The 26,998-nt window shown below is 44.2% G+C and overlaps 1 protein-coding gene across 4 annotated transcripts in view; it reads left to right on the plus strand.

Moving 5' to 3' along the window:
* Positions 1–26,998, plus strand: part of TBC1D22A (TBC1 domain family member 22A) — a 273,038-nt gene that overhangs the window by 56,111 nt on the left and 189,929 nt on the right. For all 4 annotated transcript variants that reach the window (XM_033958715.1, XM_033958717.1, XM_033958716.1 and 1 more), the window contains one exon: positions 8,684–8,754. In XM_033958715.1, coding sequence (XP_033814606.1) covers positions 8,684–8,754 — 71 coding nt within the window. The remainder of the gene's footprint in view (positions 1–8,683; positions 8,755–26,998) is intronic.

Consider the following 26,998-nt stretch of genomic DNA (forward strand, 5'->3'; position numbering starts at 1 on the left):
CCCTTATTTGAGGAGATTAAAGGTAGTGTTTGCCTGAAGAAATTTAATGAAGCACCTAACAGAGCTATTATTCATATTCAAAAGTAGTTGCTGTGGTTACCATAGAAATTTTATCCAAGCTTATATAGAAGCTTTTTCTAGTTGCAGTACTTGTTTTTCATTTGAAGCTGTTGGGGGAGCTACAGTTCCACAAATGTATAATCTGGAAAGAATTTTCTAGCCTTATGCTGCTAAACTGGTTAAGAAATTTACTAGAGGTATATAATACTTATAAACCTAGTTTATTCTATCATTTAATTGTACATGCACGACAGCTCTTCATATAACAATTTACAGTAATGTCAGTAAAATATGTTTTCAGGCATAGAATGAACACCTGTCAGTCTCCTTTAAATCATCATTGTATACTTGTAATGATGATAAGAGGAATTTGCTATATTCAGAATAAAAGTACATTTCATTAAGGCTCTCCCCTTTACAAAGTTGCGTTTTTTTTATCATCAGTCATGGTGGTATTAGCTCTGACGTTTGTAGGAATTATATGAGTATCGGAGCTAATTTCACTGCGGCTTTGTAAAAGGGGGAATTAAGTTTTTAGTAGTAGAACTATCTCGAATGCTGACAAGTAGGTTAGGTTCTTTCTGTATTGGAAAATCATCTATGCTTTTATGAATCTAATAATAAGCAAAAGTTAGTTTTTATGACACCTATTGTATTTTCCTTAGGGAATTGAATGTAGTTTATTGTTCTTAGCAGTTACAGGTATTCTCATTAAATACAGTATGTTGCCAAATGTGCCAAAGGTAAAATATACATTAGTTGTATAAAGCACCTGCACTATTTTTATGTTATCACAATTTCTTTGCCATCACAGCAACATAGTTCTTAGTACTCTCAAAGATAAAATGTCTCACTTTGGGAAGAAAGTGAATACAGAGAGGGAATAATGTGATGGGAATTATAGTTTTATTTGGGATTTTTTTTCTGTACTGGCTGTGCACTCTACATAGGTTAATTCTTATGCCTTTACCTAAATTAAGTTATTGGCGTACCTAAATAGGAACATTGTTTAGCAAAAACAAAGGATCCAGAGCTTTGGGAAATTTGTGTGTATATTTGCTTAATTTTCTATGCTAGGGATATAGAGTTATGTAGTCTGAAATTTCTGTTTAATCGTATTCCAAAGAATGACTGATAGTAGATACTCTGGTATACTTGTGAAATGATCTGTTCTGTAGCTCTAAGACCAACTCCCCCCCCCCCCTAATTTCAGACTGAAGAGGGAAGTTACTAAGCTGAAGTAAAATGACATTTTCTGCAGCTTAGTTACCTGTGGGAATCGGCGAACCATGTTAATAAAGTAGCACAGTATAGTGACTCTCACAGTAAAGGAATAAAGCTTATTGCAATTAACCTTGCAAGCTGCATTATTATGTTTCTCATGAGTATAGAGGTGTTATCACGTGGCCCAGTGTCCCTGAGGAGCCTCTCTTAAAGGGGCCAGTGCTGTCAAGTAGACAAATGGTCCAGGGATACTCCCTCCCAGTCCTATCTTCAGTAAGTATTTGATAGTTCTGGGGTTGCTGGACAAGATGATTCACTTCTGACTCTGCTGGCACCAGACCCAGACCCTTGGACTACAATGCTTACTGAAGGTAAGCCCAGAGGATGGGGTGTTCTGTGGGGTGGGGCTAGACTTCATCACTTCAACAATGATATGTTTTTGGATGTTGGGAGTTGGGGTGTCCTCAGAGAGGGCAGTCTTTGCTGCAGGGAAGGGGAAGACCCAGACCACCTGTCTGTTTGACAGTGCTTTACCCTTTTAAAATGTTGCCTAGGAACACTGGTCTGCATGTTAGTAATCCAGTGCTCTCAGGAAGGGAAAAATGCCTACTATAGAAACATGATGGCAGATAAAGGCCAAATGGCTCATCCAGTATGCCCATCCACAGTAACCATTATCTGTTCCTCGCTCTAAGAAATCTCACGTGGTATTCATTTTTTCTGGGATAGTGTATCATATGAAGTTCAGTATAGACTGTTATTCAGTTTACATAACAATGAAGTGTTTTGCATGCATTTTCATTCTTTACATCTCATTATTATGTAGTCCATGGTATTTAAACTTATATGCATTAATGATAAAATAGTGCACAGTGCAGTGGCAAAAATTGAGCATTGTTCCCATAACACACATTAGTAGGTTCCCCTACTCTAAAGAAGAATACCAATGTTTTTCAGAAATGGTTCTTTTAAAAGAAATTGTTAATTTATGTGCCTTGAAGACTTTCTCCTTTACCTTAGCATGGCAAGCAAGGCACAGAGCCTAATAAGCAAAACTGATTTTTTTCTTGATGTTTCAGAATATATTATGGGTTAAAGTAGTGAAATTTATGACCAGAGGGACTTGATGAAGAATTTCAGGCATCAAGAGGGAAACTGTTTTGGGGAGTTCTTCCTCTTAAGCTTTTTATGAAAGCCTGTCCCCAGGTTTTCCCAAAGAGATTATGCCTGAAATTTATCCTAGAAGAAGATCTTTAAGCTAAGAAGGCAGATGTTTTTATGGTGGTGTAGGTTTATCCTGACTAGTGATATCTAGATGTTGGTCTTCTGTAATTAACTTTTTTTTTGCTGTTTTAATTTTTTTCTCAGCTAACCTTTATCTAATAAGAATAGAGAGTGAGATTTATTAGGTTTTATTATTATTATTGTTAAATTCTATTATTTTATAAATTATTGTTAAAGTCTGTTATTTTGTATCTGTATTATGAATGGTTTATGAATATTTGAATTTTTATTTTGTACTTATTGCATATTAATTTGTTTAAATTTTATTTATAACTCGTATTTTAACATCATGTAACCCTGTTGGATTGAAAATGTAAATTTGATGCTCTGGGTAGCATTTCAGAAAGGGATCGACAGAGCTAATGAAAACTCTGAAAGGAATTGAGCTTATGGTAATTGGAGATGTCATCCTTGAGAAAATTGAATTGGCTGGAAATAAGTTTATGTTGGAGAAGGGCAATCTAGGAGATGTAGTAAGGAAGTACAGTAGTTAGGGATCAGAATGGAGGTGAAGGTAACTGAGCACTTGGAACTAGCTGGCTAGTTACTGGAATGAAACAAAAGGCAGACTGCAGGAGAAAAACCCTAATACATAAGCTTTCATACATTACATTACATTAGTGATTTCTATTCCGCTTGTACCTTGCGGTTCAAAGCGGATTACATTAGAAGAGAGCTGGACATTTCTAGGAGGATGCATTACTTTGGAAAATTTATACAGTATATCAGACCCTAATGTTCTGTCAGTAACACCAAAATTTCATATTTATCATGCATGAAAGACTACAGTTTCATGGGTGGTTGGGGCAGTTTTTTTGATTAACCTTTCTATTAATTGTTGCTTTTGATGGGCAACTCTATAAAGACCTAATATAGGGTAATCTTGAAAAAGATCATCTGAAAGTTTGCTACCAGGATTGGTAATAAGATTATTTAAACAAGAAGAACATTTAAACTATTGAGGAAACAACATTGAATCTGACAGAAAATGTGATTTTGAGATCAAAAGAATTGCAGAACATTGCTACTATACTAGCTATCACTTATTGAAAATAAAGCGAAGAATATTTACACTAACCCAATCCCACCATCACACTCCCCCTTTCAGCTCAAACCTAGCACTTTTATCTTCCTCCTCTTCTAAGTAGCTAAGTACTCTTCCTTCCCACTCCCAACCAAGCTTAGAGACTGACCAAAACTGTTTTTTTTTAGTATCAGCCAAAACCGAAGTTGCAGCTGAAATTTGCAGCTCAGTTTCTGCCAAAACCCAAACTAGTCCCTTCCCCAAACTATAGCAGCTTTCTCCCTCTCCTCCCTCCTCCCCCCCAACAAAGGTTGCCCCCTCCCCCCAAATTGAAACAAGACTGAGTAAGGATTTCAGGCTGGTTTTGGTGCTGAAACTGAAATTCGGTCAGCCTCTGCTCATTTTAATCTTCTCTAACCTGGCCCCTGAGTTCTTCTCCTTTTCCCACTCCTACCTGTTACCGTATTTTCACGCAAATAACACGCACCCGTATAAAACGCGCACACGTGTATAGCGCGCAGAAATCACGATGATAAGCACAAAAACTTTGGTATAACGCGCTCACGATTATACCGCGCATGCTGCCCGACTCTCCGTTCACCCCCCCTGACTTCCGTGCACTGCCCCGCCTCTCCGTGCGCTGTCCCGACTCTCCGTTCACCCCCCCCTGACTTCCGTGCACTGCCCTGACTTTCCGTGCGCTGTCCCGACTCTCCGTTCACCCCCCCTGACTTCCGTGCACTGCCCTGACTTTCCGTGCGCTGTCCCGACTCTCCGTTCACCCCCCCTGACTTCCGTGCACTGTCCCCCCTTGAAGGTCTGTCCCCATCCTGAAAGCCTGATGCCCCCCCCCCCGACGTCCGATACATCCCTCCCCCCGAAAGACCGCCGACTCCCCAACAATATCGGGCCAGGAGGGAGCCCAAATCCTCCTGGCCACGGCGACCCCCTAACCCCACCCCGCACTACATTACGGGCAGGAGGGATCCCAGGCCCTCCTGCCCTCGACGCAAACCCCCCTCCCCCCAACGACCGCCCCCCCCAAGAACCTCCGACCGCCCCCCAGCCGACCCGCGATCCCCCTGACGACCCCCACGACCCCCCCACCCCCCTTCCCCGTACCTTTGGTAGTTGGGCCAGAAGGGAGCCCAAACCCTCCTGGCCACGGCGACCCCCTAACCCCACCCCGCACTACATTACGGGCAGGAGGGATCCCAGGCCCTCCTGCCCTCGACGCAAACCCCCCTCCCCCCCAACGACCGCCCCCCCCCAAGAACCTCCGACCGCCTCCCAGCCGACCCGCGATCCCCCTGGCGACCCCCACGACCCCCCCACCCCCCTTCCCCGTACCTTTGGTAGTTGGCCGGACAGACGGGAGCCAATCCCGCCTGTCCGGCAGGCAGCCAACGAAGGAATGAGGCCGGATTGGCCCATCCATCCTAAAGCTCCGCCTACTGGTGGGACCTAAGGCGCGTGGGCCAATCAGAATAGGCCCTGGAGCCTTAGGTCCCACCTGGGGGCGCGGCCTGAGGCACATGGTCGGGTTGGGCCCATGTGCCTCAGGCCGCGCCCCCAGGTGGGACCTAAGGCTCCAGGGCCTATTCTGATTGGCCCACGCACCTTAGGTCCCACCAGTAGGCGGAGCTTTAGGATGGATGGGCCAATCCGGCCTCATTCCTTCGTTGGCTGCCTGCCGGACAGGCGGGTTTGGCTCCCGTCTGTCCGGCCAACTACCAAAGGTACGGGGAAGGGGGGTGGGGGGGTCGTGGGGGTCGCCAGGGGGATCGCGGGTCGGCTGGGAGGCGGTCGGAGGTTCTTGGGGGGGGCGGTCGTTGGGGGGGAGGGGGGTTTGCGTCGAGGGCAGGAGGGCCTGGGATCCCTCCTGCCCGTAATGTAGTGCGGGGTGGGGTTAGGGGGTCGCCGTGGCCAGGAGGGTTTGGGCTCCCTTCTGGCCCAACTACCAAAGGTACGGGGAAGGGGGGTGGGGGGTCGTGGGGGTCGCCAGGGGGGTCGCGGGTCGGCTGGGGGGGGCGGTCGGAGGTTCTTGGGGGGGGCGATCGTTGGAGGGAGGGGGGTTTGCGTCGAGGGCAGGAGGGCCTGGGATCCCTCCTGCCCGTAATGTAGTGCGGGGTGGGGTTAGGGGGTCGCCGTGGCCAGGAGGGTTTGGGCTCCCTTCTGGCCCGATATTGTCGGGAAGTCGGCGGTCCTTCGGGGTGGGGGTGCGAGTGGTCCTGCCGGGGGGGGGGGGGGATGTATCGGACGTCGGGGAGTCGGCCGGGCAAGAGGGCTTGGGCTCCCTCTTGCTCCGATCGTGGATGCGGGTGCGGGTGGGAGCGCGTGCGAGCGGTCGTTCGGGATGGGGGTGCGAGCGGTCCTGCTGGGGGGGTGAATCGGGCGTCGGGCGGGGGTGGGAACTATGTTTTAAAACTTTTGTATACCGCGCTCACGCATATAACGCGCGAGGGGTATGCGCGGTAGGTAAAAACGCGTATAACGCGCGCGTTATATGCGTGAAAATACGGTAATTTCTGGGTTTCCTCTGTCTTATAACCCATCCATTCCTTTGGTCCCATGGCAGTCCTTTTCAGAACCCTGCAGCTTTGCAGAGGATGCACATAACATATACTGTCTTCCAATTATCACATTTGCTGATACGTGATGACCTAGAGCTTCAACTGCACAATGGGCCTGCTCAGACAAACATCACTGAAAGCATCTAAATATATTGTACAGATCTGAATATTGGACAATATCACTAGGCTATTTTTTTTTTTTTTGTAATTCTTTATAAGTTGCAAAATAAACACAGAGTACTTGTAACGAATACAGGAAAGTAAGGAAATTATAAACTATGGAAAATAACACATTCTTAAGCTCACATCAGTGGATCACATGATATCTATTAGATGACAATAACAACAAAATTAAAATCCATTCATCAGTACAGTATAATCTAAAACTATTACTATACTGTATACTATTTACACTTGTTACTAACCTTTACCTAGAGTCTAGCAACATCTGACTCTATCCAACAAAAAGGTTTCCACTTGACTAGGGTCTAAAAAACCCATAACTATAGTATTGCTTTGAAAAGCAATCATACACTTGTATGGGAACTTCAAAACAAATGCAAATATTTGTGATTTCAGTTCACAAAATTTTTTATGCTTCACCTGAATATCTCTTGCCACATCAGGAAAAATCAGAAGCTTCTGACCACAATATAATGTATCCTTATTTCTAAACTTATTAAAACAATATTAGATTATATTCAAGATTGATCACCAAGACAAATTGCTTCCCATCCTTTCCTAGTCAGTCTTCTAGGGGCAACTTTACAGCATATGAAGCAGTTCAGGAAATGCCCCTGATAATAATCATCCTGCTTTCTTCCTCTTCTGATCATTTATTTATTTATTACACTTATAGCCCGCATATCAGACATCTATGCGGATAACAATAATATGTACATAATTAAAACAAAACATGACATACATCAACAAATAGAACATGGCAGATCATTATAAAATAACAGCATACAATAAACAACCTGAAACCTATACCTTAAAATAATTAAAACCAAGCAATTACAAAATATCCTAATTTGAAAAAGCAAGTCAAAAGAAGAAGGCTTTCAGACTTTTTCGAAATGCCAGGAAATCAGAAATCAAACGGATTGAATCTGGAACCGAGTTCTATAGTAAAGGTCCAGCAACAGTGATAAATGATAATGCTAATATCTGTGTTCTTCCCCTTCTCTTAGTGAAGTATCAACCGTCTCATGGTCATGCTTTTCCCTTCTGTCAGCTTGGGTTTGTTGTACCCATGGTGACTGACTAAACTCTACCCATATGCTTTTGGTGCAAACTTGATCTTCTTAGAGTGGTGTTTGGTCACACTGTTCACCTCTTCCCCTTGGTGTGTATGGGCCTTGCTGTTTTCCTCGTTCCTGTATGGGAAACACAGGATTATGTAATAACACTTGGGGGATGGGGGAGGGGGAGCTAATATGTTCTATATTAATACAAATTATTCTACTATAGCTTGTGCTATTTTAGCACAGGGTCCCATGAAACCCTGTGGTAAAATTGCTCAGCTTGTAGTAAAATAACTCCTCTTAAAGCAGCAACCTTAGAGCAGAGCTTCTCAAAGAAGAGGTCAGCTCACTTTTAGGTACTCTTGTTGGAGTTCTGGTCTTTCTGTAATGATCTCATGAATACCTAGAAGCCTAAGAGATCATAGGAAAGAAAATATGTACTAAAGCATCATTGTCTCTCTTACAATTTATTCTTCTTTAGCTAAAATTGGCTCACACGTATTGATAAGCCTGTTCTTTCTTTATGGAGATAAACATTTTGTCAGAGCACTGTTTGTGACACCAAGGATTGGAGTTTATTGGACCTTTTCTGCGATGAGAAATATCTTGAGATAGTTCCACCCCTTTGACTTTTTGTTTTTGTTATGTGCCATCAATAAGTCTGCAGATAACTTTGACATAATTTTGCCAGTCTATAAAAATTCATTTATGAACTCTTTTACTAAGTTGTGGTAGTAAACAAGCTTAGTTCATCATTATACGAGTCTTTCCCATATGCTAAGTCCATTTCTAGTGTGGTTGTAAAATAGCTTTTGTTGAATTTCTGGCTGTGCACTAATGTTACTATTAGTACATGGCCATTTAAAAAATATAAACAGGAGCACCTATCACCTGGTATTTCAGAGGTGATGAGGGCTCCCTTGTATTATTTAGTTAATTTGCATTAATTGTAGTGCGCTAGCTGAATAATGCCTCCATGCTTATGCTCGTGCTCCGCCCCTGACACACCCCTTTCCCTCCCAAATACTGCATGCTTAGCATGTGCAGATGGCAGTACTAATATGGAATGCTTTAGCATGGCCCACATTAGGCCATATTTGCTGTGCTTAGGTGTGTGTTAGTTCCTAATGCAGTTTGTAAAAGGACCTCTTTAATTTATTACAGTTTTTAAATCATTTAATTTATTACATTTCAGAGATATGCAGGTTGTTGAAGTATTTAATTTAGCCTGATTATGTAGATATATTTACTGTCATTTATATTTTGAACAGATGAATTACGGAAATTAAGTTGGTCTGGAATTCCAAAACAAGTTCGTTCAATTACTTGGAAGCTTCTTTCTGTAAGTTAACATTATAGTGGAATAATGGCCTCTTTTTTTTTTTTTTCCTTTTAACTTGTTTTGATTGAATTTTGAATCATAAATGATGAACATCTTTGTTATGCTGTAACAGAGCCTTTTCAATTAACAAACAAAGCAATCTGTTTTCTCTCTGCTTCCAACTATGTTTGTGAAGTTGGGAGATAAGAATAATAATTAATAATTCATAACTATATATTTTTTTACCTGTCATAAAACCTGTTGGGTTTTCATTACCCATAATATATGTTTCTAGTTCAGTAGGAACATCAGTCTTCAACCAGTGGGTTTATGCACCTTTACCCATGGGTGTGTGTGTAGAGAGCCTCATTTGCATTTTTCCACTCTGCCTCCCTTCTCCCTGTGCTTTTATTTTTAGGTATGTATATACCGCCTATCAAAGTTATCTAAGCGGGTTACAATCAGGTACTCAAGCATTTTCTCTATCTGTCCCAGAGGACTCACAATCTATCTAATGTACTCCTCAGAAACATAGAAACGTGACAACAAATAAAGGCCAAATGGCCCATCTAGTCTGCCCATCCACAATAACCATTATCTCTTTCTCTGTCTGAGAGATCCCACGTGCCTATCTTGATTTCAGATACATTCTCTGTTTCCACCACCTCTTCCAGGAGACTGTTCCATACATCCACCATCCTTTCCGTAAAAAAGTATTTCCTCTGATTACTCCGGAGCCTATCACCTCTTAACTTCATCCTATGCCCTCTCATTGCAGAGTTTCCTTTCAAATGAAAGAGACTCAACTCATGCACATTTATATTATGTAGGTATTTAAACGACTCTATCATAGCTCCCCTCTCCTGCCTTTCCTCCAAAGTATACAGATTGAGATCTTTAAGTCTGTCCCCATACGCCTTATCACAAAGACCACACACCATTTTAGCAAGCCTTCCTCTGGATCGACTCCATCCTTTTTAAATCTTTTTGAAGGTGCATTACAGTGGATGTGTTAACCCCTCATGGGTCTTGGCAGCCATAGTACCAGGGATTTCTCCTGCTCAGAGCATGTGCCCCGCAGCAAAGATATGGTTGAGGTGTAGGGAGGGGGAAATCTGAAGACTTGGAGAAGGAGGACTCAATTTCTATGCTGTTAACTCTCTTAATTGTGGTCCTCATTAGCAAGGCATATGGCCTCACACTGGGAGATACCATAGTTAAACCAGATAGTGGCCCTGGATCTTGGGGAGAACCTGACAGTGCGCAGGTTTTTTAAGTCCTCAGCTCTCTTAGCGGTAATCAATGAGTCTCTCTTAGAATTAAAACTAGAGCAGCCCCAGTCTTCTATGGTTCAGTGCTTGCTTATGAGCAGCACTAAAGCTCAGATTACTTGCTTTCCCTCCCACCCAGACATCACTAGGATGCTCATGGACCACTGGAAGCCCAGAGGGTCCCCTCTGAATAGCAAAGGCCTTGACAAAGCTGTATCTCATGGATGCCAAATTTCAACAGCTTTTCATCTCGCCTAAGATGGATTCCCTAGTGGTGCAAGTTACCAAGTGTACCTCCATCCCCAGTGAAGGGGGAGTTGTGTCAAAGGATACACAGGATTGCAGGCTAGATTTTGTCCATAGTAGACAATTTGAGGCCAAGGCAACAGCAGTGGCATTCTACATTGCACTTGAAGTCACGTCAGACCATTGAAGAAGAAAACAATGCAGACACTCAATTCCTTATGGAGGGAGTGGATTACGTGTCAAATGCACTGTATGATTTGTTCAGAGTACTCAGTAAAATCTTTGCATACACTATCTCTGCCATAGAATGCTGTGGATTAGACAGTAGGTAGGAGATTCTGCCTCTAAAGCAACTCTGAGCAAATTCCCTTTCAAAGGTCAGTTACTCTTTGGTAAGGGGCTGGATGATCTGAAAGCTAGTGTACAGGATCACAAACCCAAGTCTTTTCCAAATAGCAGACCTAAGTCCCCCATGAAGTCTGGTTGAGGTAATTTTCATGACTTTAGGTGCTTTCCGTCAGTGCACAGCAGGATCTTCGGCACAGAGATCCTTCCAAAGCTTGAGGCAGAGATTTGAGGGAACTAAATGACCCCACTCTTCTGGAGCCTGTGCCACAGGAGCCCCCAAAAACAGATTGCTGGGTGCAGGACATTATTCAGGAGGGGGTACAAGCCTGAGTTCTTTTGTCTCCTCCCAGACCTGTGTGTAGATTCCCCTGCGCGAAGACCGGAGAAAGCAGTCAAGGTCCAAGCCACAGTGCAGAGGCTATTAGACCCGGCAGCTATTGAAGCTATACAGGACGAAGAATCGGGATTGGGCAGATATTCCATATAAGAACATAAGAATAGCCTTACTGGGTCAGACCAATGGTCCATCAAGCCCAGTAGCCCATTCTCATGGTGGCTAATTCTGGTCACTAGTACCTGGCCAAAACCCAAGGAGTAGCAATATTCCATGCTACCGATCCAGGGCAAGCAGTGGTTTCCCCCATGTCATTCTCAATAAGAGACTTTTGACTTTTCCTCCAGGAACTTATCCAAACCTTTCTTTAAAACAGCTATGCTATCCACTCTTACCACAACCTCTGTTAATGTGTTCCAGAGCTTAACTATTCTCTGAGTGAAAATATTTTTGGTTTTAAAAGTATTTCCCTGTAACTTCATCGAGTGTACCCTAGTCTTTGTAATTTTTGAAGGAGTGAAAAATCGATCCACTTATACCTGTTCTACTCCACAGGATTTTGTAGACTTCAATCATATCTCCTCTCAGCCATATCTTTTACAAGCTGAAGAGCCATAATCGTTTTAGTCTTTCCTCATACGAGAGGAGTTCCATCCTCTTTATCTTCTTGAGATAAAGAGACCAGAATTGAATGCAGTACTCCAGATGAGGTCGCTCCATGGAGTGATACAGGGGCATTATAATATTCTTAGTCTTGTTAACCATCCCTTTTTTAATAATTCCTAGCATCCTGTTTGTTTTTTTGGCCGCTGCTGTACATTGGGCAAAAGATTTCATTGTATTGTCTACGATGATATCCAGATCCTTTTCTTGGGCGCTAACCCCTAAGGTGGACCCTAGCATCTGGTAACTGTGATTCAAGTTTTTCTTCCCAAAGTGCATCACTCTGCATTTGTCCACATTAAATTTCATCTGCCACTTGGATGCCCAGTCTTCCAGTTTCACAAAGTCCGCCTGCAATTTTTCACAATCCGCATGCGTTTTAACAACTTGCATGCGTTTTAACAGTTTAGTGTCATCTGCAAATTTAATCACCTCACTTGTCGTTCCAATTTCCAGATCATATATAAATACAATCAAACCTCGGTTTGCAAGTAATGCGGTTTGCGAGTGTTTTGCAAGACGAGCAAAACATTCCTGCAAATTGTGCCTCGCAAACCGAGCGTTAACTTGATTTGCGAGCCTCCCCCGCGATCCGGCATCCTCCACTCACTCACCCACCGACCCAAACACAATCCCTTACCCCGATCTGGCACCGGCACCAGCACCAATGCACAGGACATGCCGGTGCCGGTGCCCGAAGATCCTCCCTCTTGCTTGGGATGGGCCTTGAGCATGCACAGAACGAGAACCTTGAGCATGCATTTAGAGCAAGAACCAGAAGGCATCGAGCATGCGCAGATGCTCAAGGCCCAGCCCAAGCAAGAGGGAAGATCTTTGGGCTCCAGAATGTCCTGTGTGTTGGTGCTGGTGCCCGTGCCAGATTGGGGTAAGGGATTGTGTTTGGGTGGGTGGGTGAGTGAGTGGGGGATGCAGGATTGCCGGGGGGAGGGATGATGCTGGTTCTTGGGGGGACAATGCTCGTTCTCGGGGGGGCATTCGCTAGCGGGGGCTGTGATGCCGGTTCTCAGGAGGGTATGGAGCAGCGCCGGTGGCCTCGGGGGTGGGGGGTAAGGTGGAGCAGCACCTGTGGCCTCAGGGGGGAACAAATCAAGCGAGTCTCCCTTACTTCCTATGGGGAAATTCGCTTTGATATACGAGCAATTTGGTTTATGAGCATGCTGCTGGAACGAATTATGCTCGTAAATCAAGGTTCCACTGTAAATTAAATAGAACCGGTCCTAGTACGGACCCCTGTGGCACTCCACTGTTTGCTCTCCTACATTGAGAAAAATGCCCTTTTCACCCTACCCTCTGTTTTCTATCCAATAATCAATTCCTAATCCATAACTGAACTTTGCCACCTATCCAATGTCCCTTTAATTTTCTCAGGAGCCTCTCATGAGGAACTTTATGAAAAGCTTTTTGAAAATCTAGATACACTATATCAACCAGTTCACCTTTATCCACATGTTTATTCACATCTTCAAAGAAGTCAAACAAATTGGTGAGGCAAGATCTCTCTCGGCTGAACCCATGCTGACTCTGTCTCATTAAATCATATTTGTCTACGTGTTCCACAATTTTATTTTTTATAATTGTTTCTACCATTTTGCCCGGCACTGAAGTGAGGCTTACCGGTCTGTAATTTCCTGGATCTCCCCTGGAGCCCTTTTTAAAAATCGGCGTAACGTTGGCCACCCTCCAATCTTCAGGTACTACAGACGATTTTAGCGACAGGTTACAGATCACTAACAGCAAGCCAGCAATTTCATGTTTGAGTTCTTTTAGTACTCTGGAATGTATACCATCCGGTTCAGGCGATTTATCACTTTTTAACTTGTCGATTTGGCTTAGTACATCTTCCAGATTCAATGAGATTTCTTTCAATTCCTCTGCATCATTACCCTTGAAAGCCATTTTCAGTTCAGGTAGATCTTTTACATCTTCTGTAAAGACCGAAGTAAAATAATTCATTCAGTCTCTCCGCTTTGGCCTTATCCTCCCTGAGTGCCCCTTTTCCTCCTTGATTATCCAACGGTCCCATAGATTCCCTCACAGGTTTTCTGCTTCTGATGTACCTAAAAAAATTGTTATGAGTTTTTCCTCTTTTGCAAGTTTCTCTTCATATTCTTTCTTAGCTGTCTTTATTAATGCTTTGTATCTAACTTGCCAGTGCTTGTGTTTCTTCTTATTTTCTTCATTTGGATCCTTTTACCATTCTTTAAAGGATGTTTTTTTTTTGGCTCTAATAGCCTTTTTCACTTCACCTATTAACCATGCCGGCTCTTGTTTCCTCTTCTTTCCACCTGTGCCCAAAAGAGACTTGGAAAACTGGAGACTGATTCTAGACCTGAAGTCGGTAAACACCGCCCTAATGGTCCAGCACTTCCACATGGAAACAGTCAGGTTGGTTATTGCCTTTGTGGCGCCAGGGAAGTTTTTGGCCTCTCTAGATCTAATAGAGGCCTATCTACATATTCCTATCTTTCCAGACCACAGGAAATTTTTGAGATTCCATGTTATAGAACAACACTTACAGTTCTCTGCTCTGCTCTTTGGGCTGATTACGGCACCATGACGCTTCACCGAGGTGATGGTCATAGTGGCAGCTTATCAGGGGCATACAATAATTTATCTACCTGAATATGAAAGAAAGTAGCAAGCGTGTTGAAACAAGCATGTGCATGTTGTGACATGTCTCAAAGTTACTCATGCACAGTTGTGCCTCAGTGCAAGACAGGATGTCAGGAGAGTTCGTGTGCAAATCAAGTAAGAAACTGCTTGATTTGGAGCACCGTTCAGTGATAAAATTTCTCACAAAAGAAGGGAGAAAAGCCAAAAGAGATCCATGAATGTATAACTGCAGTTTATGGTAAGTCTGCCCCATCATCCTACAAAATAAAATTTTGGAGCAAGTAGTTTAAGAGGGGTAGAGTCCATTGACGTCCTCACAGTGGACGATCTCTGGAAGCAACATTCACAGAAATGTGCAAAAAAATTGAGGGTTTAATTTTGTCAGACAGACAAATTAAGGTTTCCTGAATAGCTGAAGAAATGAGCATCTCAGCAGGTACAGTTTGGAAAATAATTCATGAAATGTTGGGCATGTCCAAGATGGGTTCCAAGCATGCTGATGCCATGTCAAAAGGCCACGAGGCTCCAGTGCTGTCAGGAGAACTTGGAGATGTTCTGTGAAGACCAAGTGAATTTTTCTCACCGTTTGTTGACTGGAAATGAGACGGTTCTATCACAGAGATCCTGAGTCTAAATATTACAGAACTGAGGCTTGTATGGATGCTGCGTGGACAGTAGTCACAGGGATGGGGTGGGACAGTGGTTGTGGAGATGGAGATGGGGTGGGGACAATGGTCATGGGGATGGGGTGGTGACAGGGACGGTGGTTGCGGGGACGGGGCGGTGACGGGGACACATTTTTTCCCCGTGTCATTCTCTACCAAGAAGCACATAATGCTGTTAGCCTACCTGAAGGCCTGGAAGAGTTTCCAGAGCTGGTGGGTGCAACAGAACAAGGATCCGGCTATAGCCCCAATTGTAGTGGTGCTAGCATTTCTTCAAGAAGGGCTTGAAAAAAGTCTAGCAGGGGGCTTCCTCAAAGTACAAATTGCAGCTCTCTTATGCTTCAGATCTCGGACCAGCAAAGGAACATTGGTCTCTTATCCAGATGTATCCAGATTTTTGAAGGGAGCATTACTTCTGCATCTGCCAATATGGCACCCTTTTTCAATGTGGAATCTGAATCTTGTCGTGTGAGCTCTAGCCAGAGCTCCATGTGAGCGTTTGGAAGAGGCATCAAGAATGGATGTCACTGTGAAAGCAGCATTTTTAGTGGCTATCACATCTGAACGACAAGTATCGGAACTGCAGGCTCTATCCTGCAAGGAACCTTTCCTCAGAATATAGAAGATGGGAATCATACTGTGTACAGTCTCATCCTTCTTGATGAAGGTAGTGTCCAGCTTCCATGTCATCTGGGAAGTCCTGTTGCCGGCATGTACACCTTTGGGATCCAAGAAGCCTGACAAGATCATGAAGTTGCTAGATGTGCGCAGAGTATTGTTGCATCACCTAGAAATGACACATGAGTTTTAGCTGTCGGATCAACTCTTTTGTTAGGGGGCACAAGCTGTTGGGGACAACTGGCTTCAAAAGTGACCATTTCCAGATAGATTAGAAAGGCAATTTCATCGGCTTATATTGGGAGTGGTAGCATACCTCTGACTTCCCTGGAGGCGCACTTTACTAGGAACATAGCTTCCTCCTGGGCAGAGTCAAAAGCAGCATCCACGGAAAAGATTTGTTTAGTGACTACTTGGTCCCCTCTCCATACCTTTACAAAATTTTACAGGGTGAATTTAGCAGCAAAATTGGATACCACTTTCGGAGCTTCAGTGTTGTCAGCAGGCTCATCTGTCCCATTCTAGATTCCAGGGACTGCTTTGATACATTCCACTGGTTCAAGACTGACATTCCTATTGAATTAGAAGGGAAGATTATGTACCTACCGTGTTAGTCGTCTTTCTAGGAAAAAGGAACATCAGACTTCAAGCCTGCTCTGTCAGTTTATTCTTGGCTTGCCATTCTGTCTTGGACTTATCTGTAGCTCCAGACAGTTTGCTTCTTCCCTTGGCCTCTAGCAACAGCTGAGATAAGAGAGGCTTACCTATCTCAAAAAATCAGGGGTATCCAATAGAACAGTGTTCTTCAACCACCGGTCCGTGGACCAGTGCCGGTCCACCGAAATTTCCTGCCGGTCCACAGGGCCAGCACATGCATCAGGCCCAAAATAGTGTTCTTCAACCGCTGGTCCACAGTGCGATCGATGCGGCATTATTTTTGAGCCAGCTGCCTCTTTCTCACTGATTCAGTGCACAAAGCCACGGGCAGTGGCTCCTACGCCTGAACCGGAAGCCTTCTCTCTGACGTTGTGTTGTTAATAAGATTATATTGTGTATCTGTGAAAAATGAATGGAAAAAATAGTGTAACAATTAGTACTATTATGGGGGCAGGGGTGGAGATTGGGTAGAGATGGACGGGGTCTGGCCCACAACTTAGCCCAGTGTTCTTCAACCTCCAGTCCACGGATCGATGCCGGCCCCCAAAATAATTATTTTATTTCTGCCGGTCCATAGGTGTAAAAAGGTTGAAGAACACTGCTATAGAACATCATTCCTGTTAGTGCAAGCTGCCCTCAAGTAGGTGGCTTGTGTTCCACCTCATTTTGGGTTATAAAGAGTTCATCATTGTTAATGTTATATGTTGTGTTATGAGCAAAACAGACTTGTTTCTCGGGGAGAATCCCCATCCCCTTCCCTCTTATATTTATTCTCCAGGGCTAACCACCTGCTTTGATATGAATTAAGGAGTATAGGACAGCCCAGGGAGAAGGGAGGTGGATCGGAATAATGCAAATGAGGTTTTCTGCACACCCCATGGATAAAAGTGCCTAAACCCACTGGTTTAAGACTGATGTTCCTATCTCCTAGAAAAAGATTAACAAGGTAGGTACATAATTTTCCCATGTGTGCTCTATTTACATAGTTTATTCAGTGGATCCTAAAAAAAACCCCAACAACAACAACAAAAAAATAAATATATACACATACACACTCTGAGCTCTGCACATGATGAAAGCACTGAATTTTCTGTGAGAAGGCTCAAATATTTCATTGTATTTTTTTTTTTGTGAGGGGGGAGGATACCCCAACCTGGACATGCTGTATTTATTTTAGAGTAGCCTAATGGTAGAGCTGCTGTCTCTGCACCCATAAGTTGTGGGATCAAATCCTAGGGCTGCTCCTTGTGACTCTGGGCAAGTCACTTAATCCTCCATTGCTCCAGGTACAAAATAAGTAACTATATTTATGTAAACTACTTTGAGTGTGATTGTATAGCTACAAAAGGTGGTATACAGGTCCCGATTCCTTTCCCTTTCTTGATAATGAGACTTAATTTACATCTTAGTGCTTTCTAGCCACTTCAGAAGAATCCAGTGTAGAATCGGCATGGTGCTCTCTTGTCCGCTTAGAGGTGATTTTTGTTGGTACGAATAATAATTGTGGGATTCCACAACACATGAGATTCAGAAACAAACTCCCTCTCTCAGTCACAAGACATACACCCCACTGTGTTACCATTCACACAAGCTCATATTTATACATATTCCACACAGTGAAAGTTGTGCAACACTTAAATGACACAGTCCCCCAGATGATTTCTGGTTAACTTGAAAGAGGTTGTACTATTTTTTTAAGAAGGGAAAAGTATCATCTCATTTTGCAAAGTTGGTAGTTGTAACCCATCCAAATATAAACTGAGAGTAACCGTTTTCACTTTAAAAAGTAAGGGTAGAAAATTGGGTGCTCACAAGGTATCAAATGGACCTCAAGACTGTGAAAACAATAGGACTCCCACCCTGTTGTCTCTAACATTCCTCTCCTTTTCACACCATAGACCCAATAGTTCTCCCCCCCTATAGTGTCCAATATTTCTCTCCTCCCCGACCTTCCTAGGAGGTATTCCTTTCTTACCTGCCTCTCCCAAATTGGTGCTGGTTTAAGCTGCATAACACCAGATGCATCATAGTTGGCTAGTGCAGAGCCTTGGGCTTCTGCCCACTAAAACTTGGAGACAGAAGCCTGCAAGCTTTCTTCATGTGCAGATACTCAAGGCCCTGCACTAGCTGACTATGGCCTAGATTCACTAAACACAACAACAAAGGTGACCAATTGGTGTTCAGTCGTTTCTATTGTAATGGACTCGACACGATTGGCCCGTGAGAGCCTGCCTCTGTAGTCTGCTTCTTGAGGAACAAACATGTACTTCTAACTGCGGCTCGAATAAAAGGTGTCTGCTGCTGTCAGCGGTTAATTGATCGTTGGGCGATTCTTGGCTGAGTTTTACTGAGCAACCAATTCACAACAGATTCTGAGTGCAAATGATCTGATCGGACGCACGCCCTACAGTGATCAAGACACATGCGCAGATTATCCTTGTTGGTTGTAGATGCAATTTGTGCATGTGCTTGCTCTTTGCACAAGCGAGCTCAAAATAAATGGGGAGAAGTGGCTGCAGTTTACTTGCTGGCCCTACGAGTGGACATTTTAAAAGGCATGATTTCAGTTTTTGTGCAGCCAGATTATGGAACAGAACACGCTTTAAACCCACGGGTTAAAACCACGGGCTCATACTGCGCTTTTTGCGCAGAATATATAAAAAAGAAATTTGTATGCATATGTATAGATATTTTACAGTTTTATTTTTTATTTTGATGGTGGTTTTATATGGGGTTGTAGCCTCGATACTGGGATTTCAGGGTGGCAGAAAGTATCTCAGCAGTCGCTTCATTTCGGATCGGCAAACCCAATCGGTGTTTATTCTTCTGATTAGTGAATCGATGGCTTCCTACTTATGCATGCCATTTCCCCTCATTTGCATGTGTGGATCAGATCGGGTAGGAGATTTGATCGGGCAGCAGTTTAGTGAATCGGGTCGGGGAATGATCACAAAACCAGTAAAACTCGTTTTACGGTCGTCTGGACAGGATTGGAAGCTTTAGTGAATCTAGCCCTAGGATGCTTCTAGTGTTATGCAACTTACACCGGTGCTAGCCTGAGAGAGGTAGATAAGGAAAGAATACCTCGCTGGAGCGAAGGGGAAAAGAGAGAAATGGTGGTGAGAGGGGGCTCGACTATAAGCTGACAACGTGAATTTTGAGGCAGTTTTTTGGAAAAAATATTCTTGTTTATACTCAAGTATTTATAGTATTCAAAATAACTTATAGCTGCTAATGCAAAAAGGGTCTCCACCAAGTATTGCGTCAAGAGGTGTGAAGACTTTATGTATTCGAGCATTTTTGGTTTCTTATTCTTATTTCTGTTTGACTATTTCTATCATTGTTCCTTGATGATCAAACTGTAGAGTGTCTTGTGTAGTTAAAGTAAAATAAGCTTGAACTTTGATGCATTCTTAATTGTGTTTTTAGACAGCAGAATATGAAAAATGTATGAGAGTTTCAAGACTTTTGTGAGACACTGATAAATGACTGATTTACAAAGCTTTGTTAACTGTTTTACATTGGAATGTACATTAACTGTTAGTAAGTGATAATTTTTATATTATTGCTAACTCAGAATTGCCATTTAGGTTTGTAGAATTGACGCGGGTGTAGAATTAGTAGGTGTAATTCTCACTTAACAGAGAAGTTGTTACTTTGTGTAAATTGTTAACATGCCAGATAACGTGATACAGTTAGCTGCATCTCTTCCATGCTATTAACATGAAATATATTGCCAAAGTTTTTGCATGTAATGCACTTAACTGCAAAAGCTAATGTGCATTAGATGCAGAAAACATAGCACACTTTGATAAATAGGCCCCTGTATAGATTCTTTTTAGTTGAACACTAAATAATAATAATAATAACTTTATTTTTGTATACCGCCATACCCATACCTAGGCGGTTCACATTGGTTAGAACAAATTACAAGAGGTTACATGCCAAATTGATCATAGAGTTTCGAACAGCAAGGAGAAAGAAGTTACAAATGGGTACATACCAAATTGATCATAGAGTTGCGAATAGTAAGGAGAAAGTGGTTACAAGTGGTTACATTCCAAATTGATCATGGATTTACGAACTACAAGGAGGAAGAAGAGGGGGGAGACGGGGGGGGGAGAAGTTTCGGTCAGACAACTCAGTAATATTTATTGATATGATACTACTGTCATTTGCTAATAACTTCATGATGATGCAACCAGTGCTCCCTCCTAAGGAGCAGCCGGGTTTGTGCAATTCTTTCTGTGCGAGTTCTGAAAACCATCAATTTTTGATCCCAGTATTAACAATGCATTTCTGTGTATAGCACAAAAAACCATCACACATATGGCAATTGATTTAGTTTAGTTTAATTAATTTTTTGTAGTTTAATTTTGTTTGAAAGTCGGGCCGGGTCAGTATTTTTTGAGCGACCATGTAAAATGTATGGGCAAATGTTCACGTGCTCCACTTAGAGGGAACATAGGATATGACTATGAGTTTCAGAATTCATAGATGACTCAAGGATTTTATATCAAAGAAATGTACAAAGACATTAATTTTTCTGTGTTTTAAGCATATTAGTTAAAGTAGCCTATGTACCTAGCCAATGACAGAATATGTACATAGGGAGGAAGGAGGTATGTGATAGATGGAATGTGCTTGTCTCTCTGCTCAGAGTTGAAGGAAAGATACAATAAACTTTTTGCTGCTAATTAACAGAAGCCCATAGAAACCTTGTTATCTAAAATGCTATAAAATGGGCTCACTCTTTGTGTAATCAGAGAGAGAATGGCAGTTACGTACGGATTCTTATGTTCTGTATTTTTCTCTCTTGGACTGCTAACAACCCAATAAAGGACTTATACATTAGTATTATCTGTACTCTTCTTATCACTGACTTTTCAGATTAACAGCAATTTACAACTGCTCAGAATAAAAGCTGAAAAAAGGCAGTAACATCATATTCATATCACACACTGAGCTGACAATAAGTGGGGTTGAAACCTGATTCAAGTACAGTGGTGCCTCGCATAACGGACGCCTCGCACAGCGAACGCTGCGCACAACGAACTTTATGTCTTGATTCGTACAACGAACTTCGTTTCACACAACGAAGTCGCCCGAGCTGCATCCTTCCGCGCAGGCACTGCGCTTAACTGCCCTCTCTCCGCCTGGCTCCCTCTTGCCCCCCCCCCGACTCCCCGACATGATCGGGGCAAGAGGGAGCCCAAGCCCTCTTGCCCCCCCGACTCCCCGACACGATCGGGGCAAGAAGGAGCCCAAGCCCTCTTGCCCCCCCGACTCCCCGACACGATCGGGGCAAGAGGGAGCTCAAGCCCTCTTGCCCCCCCGACTCCCCGACACGATCGGGGCAAGAGGGAGCCCAAGCCCTCTTGCCCCCCCCGACTCCCCGACACGATCGGGGCAAGAGGGAGCTCAAGCCCTCTTGCCCCCCCGACTCCCCGACACGATCGGGGCAAGAGGGAGCCCAAGCCCTCTTGCCTCCCCGACTCCCCGACACGATCGGGGCAAGAGGGAGCTCAAGCCCTCTTGCCCCCCCGACTCCCCGACACGATCGGGGCAAGAGGGAGCCCAAGCCCTCTTGCCCCCCCGACACGATCGGGCCAGGAGGGAGCCCAAGTCCTCCTGGCCACGGCGACCCCCTAACCCCACCCTGCACTACATTACGGGCAGGAGGGATCCCAGGCCCTCCTGCCCTCGACGCAAACCCCCCCCCCCCCAACGACCGCCCCCCCCCAAGAACCTCCGCCCGCCCCCCAGCCGACCCGCGACCCCCCTGGCCGACCCCCACGACACCCCCAACCCCCTTCCCCGTACCTTTCTGTAGTTGGCCGGACAGACGGGAGCCAAACCCGCCTGTCCGGCAGGCAGCCAACGACGGAATGAGGCCGGATTGGCCCATCCGTCCCAAAGCTCCGCCTACTGGTGGGGCCTAAGGCGCCTGGGCCAATCAGAATAGGCCCGGGAGCCTTAGGTCCCTCCTGGGGGCGGGGCCTGAGGCACATGGGCCCAACCCGACCATGTGCCTCAGGCCCTGCCCCCAGGAGGGACCTAAGGCTCCCGGGCCTATTCTGATTGGCCCAGGCGCCTTAGGCCCCACCAGTAGGCGGAGCTTTGGGACGGATGGGCCAATCCGGCCTCATTCCGTCGTTGGCTGCCTGCCGGACAGGCGGGTTTGGCTCCCGTCTGTCCGGCCAACTACAGAAAGGTACGGGGAAGGGGGTTGGGGGTGTCGTGGGGGTCGGCCAGGGGGGTCGCGGGTCGGCTGGGGGGGCGGTCGGAGTTTCTTGGGGGGGCGGTCGTTGGGAGGAGGGGGGGTTTGCGTCGAGGGCAGGAGGGCCTGGGATCCCTCCTGCCCGTAATGTAGTGCAGGGTGGGGTTAGGGGGTCGCCGTGGCCAGGAGGACTTGGGCTCCCTCCTGGCCCGATATTGTCGGGGAGTTGGGGAATCGGCGGGGCAAGAGGGCTTGGGCTCCCTCTTGCCCCGATCGTGTCGGGGAGTCGGGGGGGCAAGAGGGCTTGGGCTCCCTCTTGCCCCGATCGTGTCGGGGAGTCGGGGGGGCAAGAGGGCTTGGGCTCCCTCTTGCCCCGATCGTGTCGGGGAGTCGGGGGGCAAGAGGGCTTGGGCTCCCTCTTGCCCCGATCGTGTCGGGGAGTCGGGGGGGGCAAGAGGGCTTGGGCTCCCTCTTGCCCCGATCGTGTCGGGGAGTCGGGGGGGGCAAGAGGGCTTGGGCTCCCTCTTGCCCCGATCGTGTCGGGGAGTCGGGGGGCAAGAGGGCTTGGGCTCCCTCTTGCCCCGATCGTGTCGGGGAGTCGGGGGGGCAAGAGGGCTTGAGCTCCCTCTTGCCCCGATCGTGTCGGGGGTGCCAGGGACCACACGGAGTCACCCACCGTACCACCCGATTCGGGTAAGCGCAGGTATCGGTGGGTGGCTTATTTGCGGGGGGGGTGCCTTATTTTACATTTTTTTCTAAAAAGGGGGGGCTGTCTTATTTGATGGCCCTGCCTTATCATCGGGGAAACACGGTAGAAAAAAAAAAAATGAACAGTTAAGTCCCAGTTTTTGCCGCTGAGACTCTGCCCTCTCTCACTGTAAAATTAGACTCTACTTAGTCTGTCTTTAAATTTAAAAAATGTGTGTTGTTTTAAAAAACAATTATGTTTTTAGATGTATCTAAATAAAAATAATAACCAAAAATGTATCTTTTTTTATGTCATCTTAGCATATTTTATGCTGCAGAACGAATTATTTTTTTTTACATGTATTCTTATGGGAAAACGCGTTTCACATAACGAACGTTTCGCATAACAAACTTGCTCCTGGAACCAATTAAGTTCGTTGTGTGAGGCACCACTGTATATGTTATAATTAAAGGAAGGGTTGCTACGATTCCTCTCTCCAGATCACACAGAAAGAGAGAAGATCTTATTAGATCATTTGTTGCTGAAAGCCAAAGAGAGCCACAAAATTTACATGTGAATGCAATTTGTAAGCTGCCTAGACATTTCTTATGATGGGTTGAGATATTAAATCTCTATTTAAACTGGAAACTTAGAAATCTGGAATGGCAGAAAAGAATTAAAGTTTTAGATTGGCTTAGTCGAAGACCTGACGTGAACCCAATAGAGATGCTGTGGCAGGACCTGAAATAAGCAGTTCATGCAAGAAAACTTATGAATGTGTCTGTGTCTGAATTAAATCAGTTCTACAAAGAAGAGTGGGCTAATATTCCTCAAGAGCAACGAGAAAGACTGATATATTATAGGAAGCATTTGGTTGCAATTATTTCTGCTAAAGGTGGTGCAACCAGTTATTCTTGTACAATCCCTCTGGAGACTGAACTAGAGGGTTCTTGTATGTCTGATAGCTTCTGCTGCAGGGCAACTAAAAGATGATCCCTCACCTTTGGGCTACCTGCCCGGGAGCTTCCTGTCTTACTCAGTTTGTTCTTGCAGCTTTGCTGTATGGTTGAAATCGTTTAATTCTGCTCATGATTTGGGTGTAGGGTAAATTTTGTTCCTTAAAAAATGATACAATAATGTAAAAATTGTACTATGTGTTTGTTCAGATTCCCCTTTGTTTCAAAGATCAGAAACCTTTCAGTACGACATATATGCAAAAATAAGGGCAATTGGTAGGGGGCAAAACTTTGTCACATCACTGTAGTTAATTTTTTTAAAGCCTATTTTGATTTTAAATGAAGTAAGATTGGAACCAGAACAGATCCTTGTGGAACCCTAAAATCTAAGCCAGGTATTTGAAAAAGCTTCTGACCCTACACAACCACTGTCAGAATTTGACTGTAAACACTGTAGAGTGGTTTCACTTATAACTTGTGTCTTCAAGTTGGTCAGAATGATCTGATGTTTGATGAGATAAAACTACAATATGTGCCAAAACACTCCCAAAGTACCTTTCTTCTACCATCCAAGAAAAGTCCTGATCTTGCTTACCAGAGCCACTAGTGCTTACTGTGTACTATGTTTGTTTGAGAACTTGCTTTATCTTGGGTGTGGGACATATTTTATTTTTGTTTACCGTATTTCCCCATATATAGGCCGCAGCTTATATATGGGTTTTGCAAGCCGGCCCAGTGGATGCGTCTTGCAAAACTGGGGTGGCCTATACAAGTTTTAAAAATCATCCCCGCACCTTACCTCCCTCATTGGATGGCCTGAATTGCTGCTGCCTGAGTACCTGAATAAATTCATGTAAAAACCATTCTGAGCTCTCCTGGGAGAACAGTATAGAAAATTGAATAAATAAATAAATTGAATAAATAAATTGCTGCCAGTGGTGCAGGGCAGAAGAGATCTTTTCTATCTCCATCCCGACCCCGCGCTGCTTCCTGTGTGCCGATGCCTTCGGTTCTTGTGGGACTTGTGAGTCCCGCAAGAACTGAACTGATGGCATTGGCACGCAGGAAGCAGCGTGGGGTCGGGATGCACCACTGGCCGCGATTCGAGGCGGCATCAATTCAGGCCATCCAGCGAGGGAGGCAAGGTGGAGGGGATGATTTTTAAAACCTGTATGGGCCACCCCTGTTACTGTTAAAAAAGCCGTGACTAATACAATGGGGCGGCAAATCTACCAGTTTTTAAACTCGTATAGGCATTTTTTGCGACCTGTACATGGGGGCGGCCTATATGTGGGGAAATATAGTATAAGGAAGTCTCCTAGCTGAGTTGAGACTATTTTTCTCTGTCTCTTTTGCGTTAAAAAGTAAATTAGAGACTAGTAAATATTGATGAACTCAGCAGCTAGGCTGATTAGCGGGGTTTCAAGGACAGCACACACAACTCCTATTCTTAAGCAACTTCACTGGCTGCTAATGGAACAACATATTCATTTTAAGGTTTTGGTGCACCAGTCTGTGTACCATTATGTGCCTAAATGGTTTCAGGATCTTTGGGAGGTCTACAGACCATCCCGAGCTTTGAGATTGGATGGCAATTTTTGATTGATATCTCAATTGGCTATGAAAATAAGGTATGTGGCCATACAACTAAAAATGTTTTCGTGCATGGGTGTTTCTCTGTAAAATAAATTACGGGGTCAATTTAGCCTATATTTGGACTGTCTCAGCTTTAAGAGATTGCTTATAACAAAGCTTTTTGTTGATGCATATATGTGAATTGATCCCTAGGATTTTGTTCCTCATGTAACTGTAATGATAGTGAAGGATGATATCAAGGAGTTTTAGGTTCCACTTCTTGAGTTGATTTGTATTATTGTATAATGTTATGTATATGTTATTTTTATGTATGTTATTTTGGAAACCACTGAGACTCCAGGCGGTATATACATTTTTTAAATAAATAAATTGTGCCATATCTGAGAATCAAGTAATTTTTATTTAAGAAGTGATTTTGATAGCTGGATTGGTGAAAACACTGAAGACCCTTGTTTTCAAAGGTAATGCTTACCCAGTTTACTAAATTATACATTTTGAGGCTCATTTCCAAAAAAGATAGATGTCCAGTGCATCTAAATCTTAAGGGGACATGTTAGAGGCATGATTTGGGCGGGCTTAGGACTTGGATGGTCTGCAGGAATAATCAAATCTTTAAAAAATATCCAGGGCTTTTTATTTTTAGACATATGGAGCAAGACCTGTTTTAAAAGTGTCTAAATGCTAAAAAGATGCCTAAACTGTCCAGGTGACCACTTGAGGGATTAAGGCATAACCCCCCCTTACTCTCCAAGTGGTCACTGACTCTCTCCCACCACCCAGTACTATCCAGCCAGTACTCTCTCCCAAAAGCCCAGTACTGTCCAGCCAGTATGACAGATTCTCATGGCTCACATACATCAGCAGAGCAGAGGGGCACTCTAAGGATTACTGCAGCGAATGCCATATTAAAAGTCCCATATGTCATATTGTATGACGAGCCCTCTAAAACCCACCCAAAACTCACTGTACCCACTTGTATACCATAACAATAACCCTTATGCCTGCAGGTTCCATCTTTATATAGGTACAGTAGGATTTAGAGGGCTCACTATACAATATAAGCAAGAAATAGTGACATCTGTACTTGGGACTTTTAATATGACATTCACTGCAGTAATCCTTACGAGTACCTCTCTGCTGTACTCAGGAATGCTCAGCTGTCTTGTGAACAGCTGAGATGCTGGCTGCTTAGATGTCAGAAATACTTGCTTTTGTACATTTTTCATGTGGATATCTTTATATTCGAGAATGGCCAGAAAAGATAGACGTACTAAGGGCTCAAACGTCTAGATAGTGAAGAACATAGATAATGAACCACAAATATTAAGTGTTTGCTGCCTTAATGGTCTATGATCTATACCAAACTAAG

Source organism: Geotrypetes seraphini, chromosome 9 (assembly GCF_902459505.1).
Source record: "Geotrypetes seraphini chromosome 9, aGeoSer1.1, whole genome shotgun sequence".
Classification (NCBI taxonomy): Eukaryota; Metazoa; Chordata; class Amphibia; order Gymnophiona; family Dermophiidae; genus Geotrypetes; species Geotrypetes seraphini.